This window comes from Callorhinus ursinus, unplaced genomic scaffold, assembly GCF_003265705.2.
Source record: "Callorhinus ursinus isolate GAN/ISIS: 27379988/994484 unplaced genomic scaffold, GSC_fseal_2.0 scaffold2, whole genome shotgun sequence".
In the NCBI taxonomy this organism is placed as follows: domain Eukaryota; kingdom Metazoa; phylum Chordata; class Mammalia; order Carnivora; family Otariidae; genus Callorhinus; species Callorhinus ursinus.
This window is the reverse complement of record NW_027397064.1, coordinates 6,561,040-6,571,767: the sequence shown is the minus strand read 5'-3', so window position 1 is coordinate 6,571,767 and position 10,728 is coordinate 6,561,040. Positions and strand designations below refer to the sequence as shown.

The 10,728-nt window shown below is 60.4% G+C and overlaps 1 protein-coding gene across 4 annotated transcripts; it reads left to right on the top strand.

The window, feature by feature from the left end:
• The first annotated feature begins 4,413 nt into the window (after window positions 1-4,413).
• On the top strand, window positions 4,414-9,373 carry PTMA (prothymosin alpha). Of its 4 annotated transcripts, none has more exons than XM_025889611.2 (5): window positions 4,414-4,648; window positions 7,405-7,476; window positions 7,748-7,841; window positions 8,308-8,381; window positions 8,625-9,373. In XM_025889611.2, exons 1-5 carry the CDS (start codon window positions 4,604-4,606, stop codon window positions 8,670-8,672), a joined length of 333 nt encoding a protein of 110 aa, XP_025745396.1. In that variant the 5' UTR covers window positions 4,414-4,603; the 3' UTR covers window positions 8,673-9,373. The 4 variants fall into 4 exon arrangements, with proteins under 4 accessions (XP_025745396.1, XP_025745389.1, XP_073733306.1 ...); XM_025889604.2 differs by having other exon boundaries at window positions 7,745-7,841; XM_073877200.1 differs by lacking the exon at window positions 4,414-4,648 and adding an exon at window positions 6,439-6,801.
• Window positions 9,374-10,728: the final 1,355 nt, after the last annotated feature.

The following is a 10,728-nucleotide window of genomic DNA, read 5'->3' as shown; positions in this document are numbered from 1 at the left end:
GGCATGAGTGTGCTCGGGAGGCAGCGGTGGCCATGGACACAGCACACGCACGGCCCCCAGCCTCCTTATCTGGTCTCCAACCAGAGCTCCGGTTTGGTATCAGTTTGGGGGCAGGCCCTGAACGTAAGGAGATGTCCCCCACCCTGTCCCTGCCAGGCAGGAGCCTCTTGGGGCTGCCAGACCTGTGTAGGTACCAGGGCCTTCTGGCACAGCTCCCCGGGGAGAAAGGGCAGGCCCGGACGTGCTGCACAAGGGAGCAGGCGTGTGGGGGGTGGCTCTTACACAATCCCATCCGGGCTCGGCAAGGCGGGAGAGTTGAAAGGCCCCTGGCAGCTCCCCAGGCCCTTATGCCCGGGCAAGAAAACCACAGCCTGAAACGCCTGGGTTTCTGAAGGGCGGGAAGGCGGGAGTTTTTTGAGGCCCTCTCCACTCAGGCTGTCTCCCAGACTCTGTCATTCCTCTGAGGCCAGAGGGGCTGCCAAGCATGTCGGGCACCGAATCATAGGCTTCCAGAAACTCAGCTAGGCTGGTGCCCTCATTTCCCACTGAATATGGGAAGAATTTGCTGAAGACATTGTTCCTTTGCCCAGAGACCTGCAAACACTGAAACCAACCCACTGAGGTACAGAGAAGCAAGAAAATGGGATCCCGAGAACACTGACGGTGTTCCTGGATGTGCCAGACGCTGTTTCAAGCACTTTCTGAATATTAACCAGTTCAGTTCCCACCATAACGCTGGAAGGTAGGACCTGTCATTGTGTCTCCATGCTTTAGAGGTGAGGAAGTAACTTGCCCAGGTTGACACGGCTAGTGTGTGGCATGACTGGGATATGAACCCAAGCAGCTTTACCAGCCTTTACATCCTTTTTGGTCTTTTGGGAATCGAGCAGAATTGTGAGACAACCAATTAGGAATATGTTGGAAATGGCTTAGGAGCAAGGGTTGCAAACCTAAGTGCCCACAGGGCCAGGTAGGTGAAATAAATGTGTGACTCAGGCCTGGTGGGGAGAGGGCTGTGGTCCCAACTGGAGAATGTGTAGGCAACCCCGGTGTCCTTATACAAATTCCTTAAAATAAAACTTGCCTGGAGGCCATATGCCACCACACCCCCAATCCCCCCCAAAACACCCCTCATCTTAGAGCAGCTCTAACATAAGCCTACTGCACCTCAACATGCACCAGGAAATGTGGCCTAACAGGGCATACCAGCTTGTCTTGGGGGGTTTGAAAGGACACAGAGCCAGCAAAGGACAGAGATGCATTGGTGAGTGGAAGTGACAGAGGACAGGAAGAACAGCCCATTTAGAAACAGCAAAGATGATGTGAGTTGCCTATCCCTGGAGAGAGGAGGCTCTTGATAGCCTAAAGAACTCCACCACTTATGAACCCAAGGAGGTCCAAGGAGGCCACTTCTGCTCCAGGACTCATCTAACAAGACAGAGTCCTCCATTTTAGGATTTTAGCCCCAGCCTGGTCACTGATTCACTTGGTTACTTCAAGTTCCTTGCTATAATCCCTTGGTCGGCTTTTTTGACTTGTTACAAGTAAAGTGGTATCATATTAGAGGTTGAACGTACAAATTTGCTGATTTTCAATTGGTTTCGACCTACAAAAACATCAGTTTCATATGATTCAACCCTATAATTGTCCTGTCTACCTTGCAAAGTGCAGAGGATAAATGAAAATGTTTGAAGCATGAGCTGTGTACACAGCAGGCACCCAGTGAATACTTGGTGAATGTAAATACTGGTTCCAGAACCAGGTGGGCATGAGCCTTCCTTACCGCTTCTAGCAAAGCCAACTGCCTGGGCACAGGGTCAGGCAAAGCAGTTCTTTGAGGGAAATTCACGTTCACCCAGCTCCTCCCGCATGTTGGCTCCAGTGCGGCCAGTACGGCCCGTCCCTCACCTCACCCCACCCCACCCCACCCCACCCCCGGCCCCGGCCAGAATGCAGAAGTCATGTCCAGTTTTCAGCTTGGACAGAGACGACTGCCCAAAGCCACCATACAGGGAGGGAAGAAGCCTCAATCGCTTAGATGTGGCACAGACCAAGCTCTCGGGGCATCCGGGTTTTGTGGCCTGAACGAACAATCCCTTCGAGGGGAACCAGAGCTTAACGGATGCACCGCAGGTAGAAGGCGCTGTCCCGCCTCATTTACCATGCCGCACAATCCCCTCCACTTCTCGGAAGACTGCGGCACAAAGGAGGGGGTCACAGCGGCAGCGGCCAACGAGCCCTTTCCTCCTTTGGGGCGAAAGGCGGCCCCAGGTCTGCGCCGCAATAAAGGCAACTGGCCAGGGGAGGGAGGGGACCGAACAAAGAATTGGGACGCGTGGTCCTGGGGGACACCACTGTTGAGTCCCTTGGATTGGCGCGCGCCCACCCTGGAGAAAATCCCCTTCCAGCCCTAGGGGTGCCTGGGGGTAGGACTGAGACCGGCGGGCGCCCCCTCCGCTGCCGCGTACCCGGTACGGGATGGCGACCGCCAAGCAACAGGAGGTGGCGCGGCTCTCCCTCCCTGTCCAACACCTGTCCTACGTTCCTCCCGACCAAAGGACAGGGAGCCTGGGCTTCTCTCTTCCCAGGGGACAAGTCGCTCGGGAAAGCCCCAACGGCCAGACTGGGACAGATGTGAACCAGGATGCGGGCCTGACGCGTGCGGGACAGGGGAAGTGGGCAGGGGGCCCAGACCCAGGTGGCGCCCCGGCACTCCGCGCCTCCCCCAGGCCGGGCAGGGGAGTCCGGGGCCAGAGGAGACAGCCGGGCGAGCGCGTGGTAAGCTCAGCAAAGGGAGTCTCGCGGTGGGAATGGGGTCAGCGAGCCCCTGACCTAAGAGAACCGAGAAGGGCGACTCAATCTCTCCTCCCGTTCCTCACTTGAAGCTCTACTGGACTTGGCATCCGTTCCTCTTCCACGACTTCAGACTCCGGGTTTTCTCCATTCCCAGGTCCGCGGCCCCAAGAGACAGACAGCAGAACCTGCCAATGGCAGGACGCAAAGCGTCAACTTTGTGTTCGCCCGCCACTCTCAGCCAGTGCGCGCCCGTTTCTCCGGAGTCCCGCCTTCCGTGTCGGGCGCCCCCTTCTGGCGACACAGGGATGAACCCTATCTGTCGCCATATTGAGTGCGGCACGGTTTTTTTTTTTCTGGAACATTTTCCCACCTGTTCTAATCTTTCCTCCCACACAGCTGCTTTCTTAGTTCGACAGCCAAGTGCGGTGGCGATAAGGGGGGTGTAACCTGTGGTTTTCGGATCGTCTGCGTGATCGGATCGCCACGTCACGCCACGCTTGCCGCGTCCAACGCCATCTTGAGTGTGGCGCCTTGATGGTTCCCTTCTCAGGGCTCCGCGTGGTTCCCTAAATGGCGCCCCAAACTTCAAGGAGTCCCCAAGGACTAAACCAACTGGTCTAAGGGGGCGATTATTTCCCCCCCAGTAAACTCTCAGTGTATAAGGTCGTGTGCCCCTCGCAGCCCCTTAAGTGGGGTGAGAGAGGATAGACTCGATGGCCGGGTTCTGGAAGGGGGCTCCCTGAGGCTGTCGCGACGACAGTGACCGCTCGGGGCAGGCGCTGTCCAAAGCCCTGGAGTGCGGAGACTGCTGTGTGGTGCGACGCCCGTGGGCTGTCCCGTTCGAAGGCAGGAGCCCGCACCGGCCCACGAGTCCCCTCGAAGCATGAATCTCAGAGTGTGTGTGTGTGCTTGGCACGGAGCCCGCTTGTCGGCTGGCTCAGGCGGCCAACGCCGGGGTTAGTGGTGGGCAACAGGGTCACCTCTTCAAAGACCCGGGACACCTGGGGCTGGGCAGAGGGTGTGGATGAGGTAGAGACGGGGCGGCCTCGCGCCCTCATTGCTCGTCGCAGGGTTTCCACCCACTTGCACTGGGACAATTCTCGGTCGAAGGTGCCCCGGCGCGGGGGCGGGCACCTCCCCGGGCACTGCACAGGGCACCGCCCCGGGCGAGCGCAGCCCAGCACCCGGCCTTCCCCTCCCCCTCGCTGGCAGCCGTCGTGCGCGCCGGCCACCGCCTCCTCTTCCCTCCCCCTCCTTCCGAGCAGCAGAGGGGAGGGGAGGACGGGGGGCTGGGCGGGCGGCTTTGCCGCGCTTTGGCTTTCTGCGTCAGCAGCCCCAGCAAAACAGCGGCGGGAGCGCGCGCCCCGAGCGCGCTCGTGCGCCCCTCCCCCGCGGCGCCGGCGCCGCCGAGACCCGGCAAACTAAGGCCCTGAATGACAGTGCGGCCGGCGACTGCGCAGCGCGGGACGCACCAAGGCACTGCCGCTTTAAGCACGCTTGCCCATTGTTCGGAATCGAGCCAATGAGCGAGCGCCCGCTCCCTGCGCTCAGCCAATAGCATCCGGGCAGAGGAGGCCGAGCGCCGCCCACTAATCTATATTAAAGGTTCTGGCGCCGCGTGAGTTCCCCACTGGCTGCTCTGAAAAGCCATCTTTGCATTGTTCCCGTGTCCGGCTCCCCGTTCGCCGCAACCACCTCCGCCGCGCGCCTCCTCCGCCACCGCGGACTCAGGCAGCTTTCTCGCCAGAGTCCTCGAACTCTTGCTTTCTTTTTAATCCGCTGCATCGGATCACCGGCGTGCCCCATCATGTCAGACGCGGCCGTGGACACCAGCTCCGAGATCACCACCAAGGTGAGGTTGGACGCCGCCCGCCCCTTCGGGGTCCGCGCGCTGCTGCCGCCGGAGCGGTGTTTGGCGCGCGCGCGCGCGGCGGCTGGGCTGCCCCGAACCCGCTGTCTCTTCCTCCGGCGGAGAGACCTCTCGCTCCCGGCCTAGGCCCCCAGGCAGCCCACTCTTTTGTGTGCGGGGGAGGGGGCGGGAAGCGCGGCGGCAGGCGTGATGCCCGTCGGGGAGTGGGCCCGGCGCCCTCGGGGCCCCGGGGGGCGGGCGCGGGGGCTGAGGGACTCGGGTGGCGGGTGTTGTATGGCTCCTGAAACTTGTTTGTGAGTGGTCTGAAAGGTGGCGGGAGGAGAGGGGCCGGGCTGGGGGTCGTCAGCCCGCAGGGCGCACGGAAATAACTTTGAAACTCGAGCGCGTTTGGAATCGGAAGTGCTGGGGGGGGCGCGTGTGAGGGCGCGGGCCGGCTGCGGGAAGTGGCGGCTCCGCAACGAGCGCCCGCCGGCGGCGCTGCTCTTTGTTCGGAGCCGGGCCGCCTCGTTTCGCGCCTTACACTGGGTCCGAGGTGGTTTATGTGGACTAAGCTCTGATAAGGCGGAGTCGGGCAGCGGGTCGGCGGACCGCGACGTCGATTGTCTCCGCGGAGGTGTGAAGGTCTTCGCCCTGGGTGCCCTCAGGGAGGGCGGGGGTAGGTGTCCTCCGGGGAGAGTGCGCCGGGAGCAGCCGCCCAGCTTCAATAATTCACCAGCGGTGCCGGGTTTGGCTGTGGAGGAGGCGAGCCCACGCGCCGTTGGGGAGGAAACGGAAAGTGAAGGAACGGCGCGCCGGGGCGACGATGGGCGCCCCCCGCGGCTGCCCGGGAGCACCGTGTGCGCGGCCGCCCCGGAGGCGATGCGGACGAACAAAAGCTGTGGCCGCGGCTGGCCGGTTGCGGGGTCGAGCCGGGCGCCGGGGGTTGTCGGGGCCTGGTGTTGTGGGTTCACTGCCCTCGGTTTTGAGGTCCTGCGCGTTTGGCGCAGCTCCGGTTCTGCGCGCCGGGTCGTTCCCGCGGCCCGCGCGGGGAGCGTCTCGTCTCCACTCTCGGCGGGAGCGCGGCAGTTTAAGGCAGATCGGCCGTTTTACCTAAGGCTCTGGTCCGCGCCCCTTTCGTGCCCCTTTGGGGACGGGCAGGAGTCACCTTGGCGTCTCCTTAACCTCTGTGCTCCCGGCGTCACCTCTGGCTTTCTCCCAGGGGTGACTCCCCCGGCGGAGTGGAGCTTGAGGCTGGGATCTCCAGAAGGGCTCCAGCGGACCCCCTCTGGGCCCAGCCCGGGAACTAGTTGGGTGGGGGGAGGGTCAGCCCTCCCCAGCGCGGACGTCCGCATTCGCTTTCCTCCAAGGTGATTTCCCGCCGGGAGCAATAAATAGCCCCATGGAGCGCATCCCCTACGGCCTCGGGCTGCGGGACTGAGAAAGCCCCGTGGACTTCGGGGCGGCCTCCCGCGGGACTTTGCCCGCCAAATGCAGTGAGGCAGGCCCGCACATCAAGGCCTGCGGTGGGGGCGTGAGGACGCCCGGAAAGACTGGCGCGCAACTCGCGCAGGCGGGGGCCAGCGCGGCCTGCCGCCTCGGGGTCTCCAGGGTCAGGGGCGCACTCGGCGGCCCTGGGCCACGTGCTCCGCGCGCGCGGTGCGTGCCGAGGCCCGCGCGCAAAGCCCGCCGGGCGGGGGCTGCGCGCCTGCGCGCCGCGTTCTCCCCGCCCCCACCCGCTCCCCGGGGCTTCGGCCGCCAGGGGGCGGGAGCGGGCGGCACCGGGGTTCGCGGCCCGCCAGCCGGTGGTAATGGGGCCGACAGGTGCCCCGGTGCCGCTCACTGGACGGAGTCCGAGCTGCGCCCGGCCCGACGCCTGTTTGTTGTGTTGGCGGCCGGATCGGCATGGCCAGGTGGAAAAAGTTACCGGGCTTCGGGGCGCCCGCGGCGGCGTTGCCCTTTGGAAAGCGAACCGGGTCCGCTCCTCGAGGTGCGGTCTGACGGGCCCTGAGAGCCGCCGCGCGGACGACGAGAGGCCGGGAGGGAGATGGGGCGCCGGGCGGCGCGTTTCTGAATGGGGGTCGAGTTCCTTAAGCCCGGACACGTTTCCCGGCGACGACCTGCGACCTCCTGGGACAGCTGTCACATACAGGGAATTGGTGGGTTTGGGTCTTTTATAGAGAGTTGGCCTGCCGTGGGCTTGGTGCTTAGCTGGGCTGTGAGGACTTGAGACGGCCCCCTCCAGTTCTGCCTGTTAGCGCCCTCCCATTCCCTCCTCGGCCTCGCCCGCCCACGGGAGTTCTCCCGCAGTGCCCGGGCCCTCCCTCCATTACCTTATTTATTTATGGCCCATACCTGCTGTTCTCCAAGAGGGATTTGTGAGAGGCGGAGCTCCCTCTGGTTGGAAGCCAGTCTGTGATGGGTGTGTGAGTGAAGTGTTCCCGGGCTCGTCTGCCCGGCCAGACGGGTTTAAGGCCGTGGTGCCACATGGTTCTTGTCCTAAGAAGCATGAGTAAGGGGCAGTGGGAACAACTGCAGGGGGTTCTTTTTGGTGTGTTTCTTGAGGGTTGAGAAATTGGAGGAAACCCTGACCACAGAGCGCTGGGTATACTGCGGCCCCTCCTTGCCGTGTTTCCAAGTGTAGCATGGGGCTGTTGGGACATCCAGATCGGCGCTGCTTTCATACCCTCGAGCCCTGGGCCTCTTTTGCCAGCCTCGGGTTTTTCTCAAAAGACTTACTGGTTCCCTCTTACTTTTTGAAGGACTTAAAGGAGAAGAAGGAAGTTGTGGAGGAGGCCGAGAATGGAAGAGACGCGCCTGCTAACGGGAACGCTGTGAGTGTCCGCCTTGCCCGTGATGCCTAGCCACTCCTGGCCAGGAAGTTCCTCTCGCTCCAGCTTGGGCTTAGTCTGGGGTGAGCGAGGAGGCTGAGCCCTTGGGTGGTGCCCGCATCACCGTCTCCTGTTGGAGCGTTAGGAAGAGGAGCTGAGGTCTCTTGCCTGGTCTGGGGCTGCAGATGGCACTGGGTGGGGTCTGGGGGGAGGGGGCGGGGCGGGAGGGGTGGCCTGTCGTCAGTAACAACCTGCTGTGTTTTCTGTCGAGGAGAATGAGGAAAATGGGGAGCAGGAGGCCGACAACGAGGTAGATGAAGAAGAGGAAGAGGGGGGGGAGGAAGAGGAGGAGGAGGAGGAAGGCGATGGTGAGTAGCCTCGTTCGTCTCCCTTTTTCGGGTCTTCCTTTACCCGGCCTTGCCCCAGGGGCTCCTGGGGGTGGAGACCAGCGGAGCACCCGCAGCTGGCTTGGTGCTGTGGGGCTAGGACTTCTCTGGTTTCAGGCTAGTGAAGTGAAACGGCCCCCCCACACGCACAGTCCCGCCGGTGCCTTCCGCACACCGGTCTGTCGCTCTTTCCCCGTCCGGAGACCAGTGCCTGCACGGGAGTGGGGGGGGGCGGGGCAGGGTGCCCCAACTGCCCGGTTTGTCAGGCAGCAGAGATCAGGGACCGTTCTTTCCTGGGGAATCTGTCACTCGGAGGTCCCCTGAGGAGCCGCAGTGTTAAGCCGTGTCCCCGCCCGAGTTCAGGCTGTCGCTCGCGGGTAGGGTACCAAGATTCTTGCCAGCGGTTTGAGGGAAGGCAGTGTGGTTTAGTCTGGGTTTGATTGTGCAGGTGAGGAAGAGGATGGAGACGAAGACGAGGAGGCCGAGGCAGCTACGGGCAAACGGGCAGCTGAAGACGATGAGGTGCGTCTGGGCTTCGGTGGGGGCTGGGATGTGAGGCACAGTAGCAGCCAGAGGGGCTGATTTCCGTGGCGTGGTCCCAAAAGGCTTCCGTACCTTGAGCAGGAACAGGAAGGAACGTAGGCCTGCCTTCCCAGAGCTCTGGAAGCGTCTGGAGCAGCCAGTGCCTGGCCCCTTGCCTCTGCCCGCAGGAGTGGGGGTGGGCCCAGGGGGCTGCAGGGGCCTTGACCGTCTTTCTCTGCACAGGATGACGATGTCGACACCAAGAAGCAGAAGACCGATGAGGATGACTAGACAGCAAAAAAGGAAAAGTTAAACTTAACAAAAAAAAAAGGCCACCGTGACCTATTCACCCTCCACTTCCCGTCTCAGAATCTAAACGTGGTCACCTTCGAGTAGAGAGTCCCGCCCGCCTGCCCAACGCGGGCAGCGCCACCCGCAGATGACACACGCTCTCCGCCACCCAGCCAAAACCACAACGTGAATTTGCAACAGGGGAGGAAAAAAGAACCAAAACTTCCAAGGCCCTGCTTTTTTTCTTAAAAGTACTTTAAAAAGGAAAATTTGTTTGTATTTTTTATTTACATTTTATATTTTTGTACATATTGTTAGGGGTCAGCCATTTTTAATGATCTCGGATGACCAAACCAGCCTTTGGAGCGTTCTCTGTCCTACTTCTGACTTTACTTGTGGTGTGACCATGTTCATTATAATCTCAAAGGAGAAAAAAAACCTTGTAAAAAAAGCAAAAACAACAACAAAAAAACAATCTTATTCCGAGCATTCCAGTAACTTTTTTTGTGTATGTACTTAGCTGTACTATAAGTAGTTGGTTTGTATGAGATGGTTAAAAAGGCCAAAGATAAAAGGTTTCTTTTTTTCCTTTTTTGTCTATGAAGTTGCTGTTTATTTTTTTTGGCCTGTTTGATGTATGTGTGAAACAATGTTGTCCAACAATAAACCGGAATTTTATTTTGCTGAGTTGTTCTAACAAAGCTGTCTCAAGCCTGGTTTTTCTGTTTCAGTTTTCTAGACCTTCTGGGGAGGGGGCAAGGACGAGGGGGTGGTGGCTGGTTGGGGAGATCTTGAGCTCAGGCCCCAGCTTGGGGAGGGTGGGCTGAAGACCCCAGTGGGCAAGGGGAGGGGTGGGTATGCCCTTCGGGCAGCGTGGTGAGTCACCATGGAGATCAAGGACCCAGCTGCTGCTGACCACCAAACCCTGCGGGAGGGCGCTGGAGTTGGCTGTGAAGGGGAGGCTGCTTACCGGGGTTGGTCTACTGATGCTACCAAGAGCCTTTTCCCAGGACCACATTATTGGGTGCCAGGTGGATCAGGGTGCCCTGGAAGGCAAAGTCCACACCCTCAGGCACACGAAGGAACCGGCTACATGAGGCGCTGCTGTTACCCAGACCCCAGGGTTGGGGTGGGTGGGTGGTGGTACGGGCCAAGTGTGGAACGCAGGGCCAAAACCCCAGACAAGCCACCTCCCGGTGGGACAACCCGGAACTTTGGCCTTCACGCTTGGGTCCTCACCCAGTTAGTTGGGTGACTGTGGCTCCCCCTGGTGGTGGCATGTGGCACCTTGTCCCTTTGGACTTCTTTTCAGGGCACTCGCGCAGCCTTGCCCTAATTCTCCCAAGCTCTTGCCTGGAGAAAGAGGTGGGCCTTGCTTAGGCAGGCCGGCCAGCCTTCCCCTTGAGCACAGTGAAGATGGTAGGTGGGCACTTAGGATTTTCAGACACCGGTTGTGAGCAGTCAGGAAAACTTAAGTGAAGCTCAGTCCCTGGGGGAAGGGAGCTATTAGAGCCGATTAAGCCTCCTGTGGCTTGTTCTCACCTGGGGCCTGCAGATGAGCTTCACAAGCAGAAGCCTCCTGCAAGCATCCAGTGTGCCCCTGAATCATGGTGGTGCCCAGGCTCTAGGGGGTCAGCAGGGTTGACCCCTAGCTGTTGGGGGTGCTAAGAATGGGCTACTGGCTGCAGGGCTCACTTCGTGGGGCAATCAATTCACTGAGTAAAAGTATGGGTTCTGCTTCCTCTTCTACCAATTGGGCCATCCTGGGCCTCCTTTGTCCCTCCTGAATGTGGTCTTTTTTTTTGTCTTGTTTTTAGGATTGATTTCTTTTGGGGAGGGAGGGGCAGAAGGAGAAGGAGAGAATCTCTAGCAGACTCCCTGCCGAGCACGGAGCCGGAAGCGGGGCTCAGTCCTACAATCCTGAGTTGGAGACACCAAGAATCAGACGCTCAAGTGACTGAGCCACCCAGGCGCCCCCTGAACGCAGTCTTAAAGACACCTTTCTCAAGAGTCCAAGTGAGACACTCAGTGCCGCAAGGGAAAGGGCGGCCAGAAT

What these genes read in the sequence shown, in the direction of transcription:
- PTMA (XM_073877200.1), top strand. Translation starts at nt 6,454, where the DNA reads ATGGGGCCGACAGGTGCCCCGGTGCCGCTCACTGGACGGAGTCCGAGC. An exon ending in CTGTCACATACAGGGAATTG is followed by an intron (nt 6,802 to 7,404) that starts GTGGGTTTGGGT and finishes TACTTTTTGAAG; the next exon opens with GACTTAAAGGAGAAGAAGGA. An exon ending in GGGCAGCTGAAGACGATGAG is followed by an intron (nt 8,382 to 8,624) that starts GTGCGTCTGGGC and finishes TTCTCTGCACAG; the next exon opens with GATGACGATGTCGACACCAA.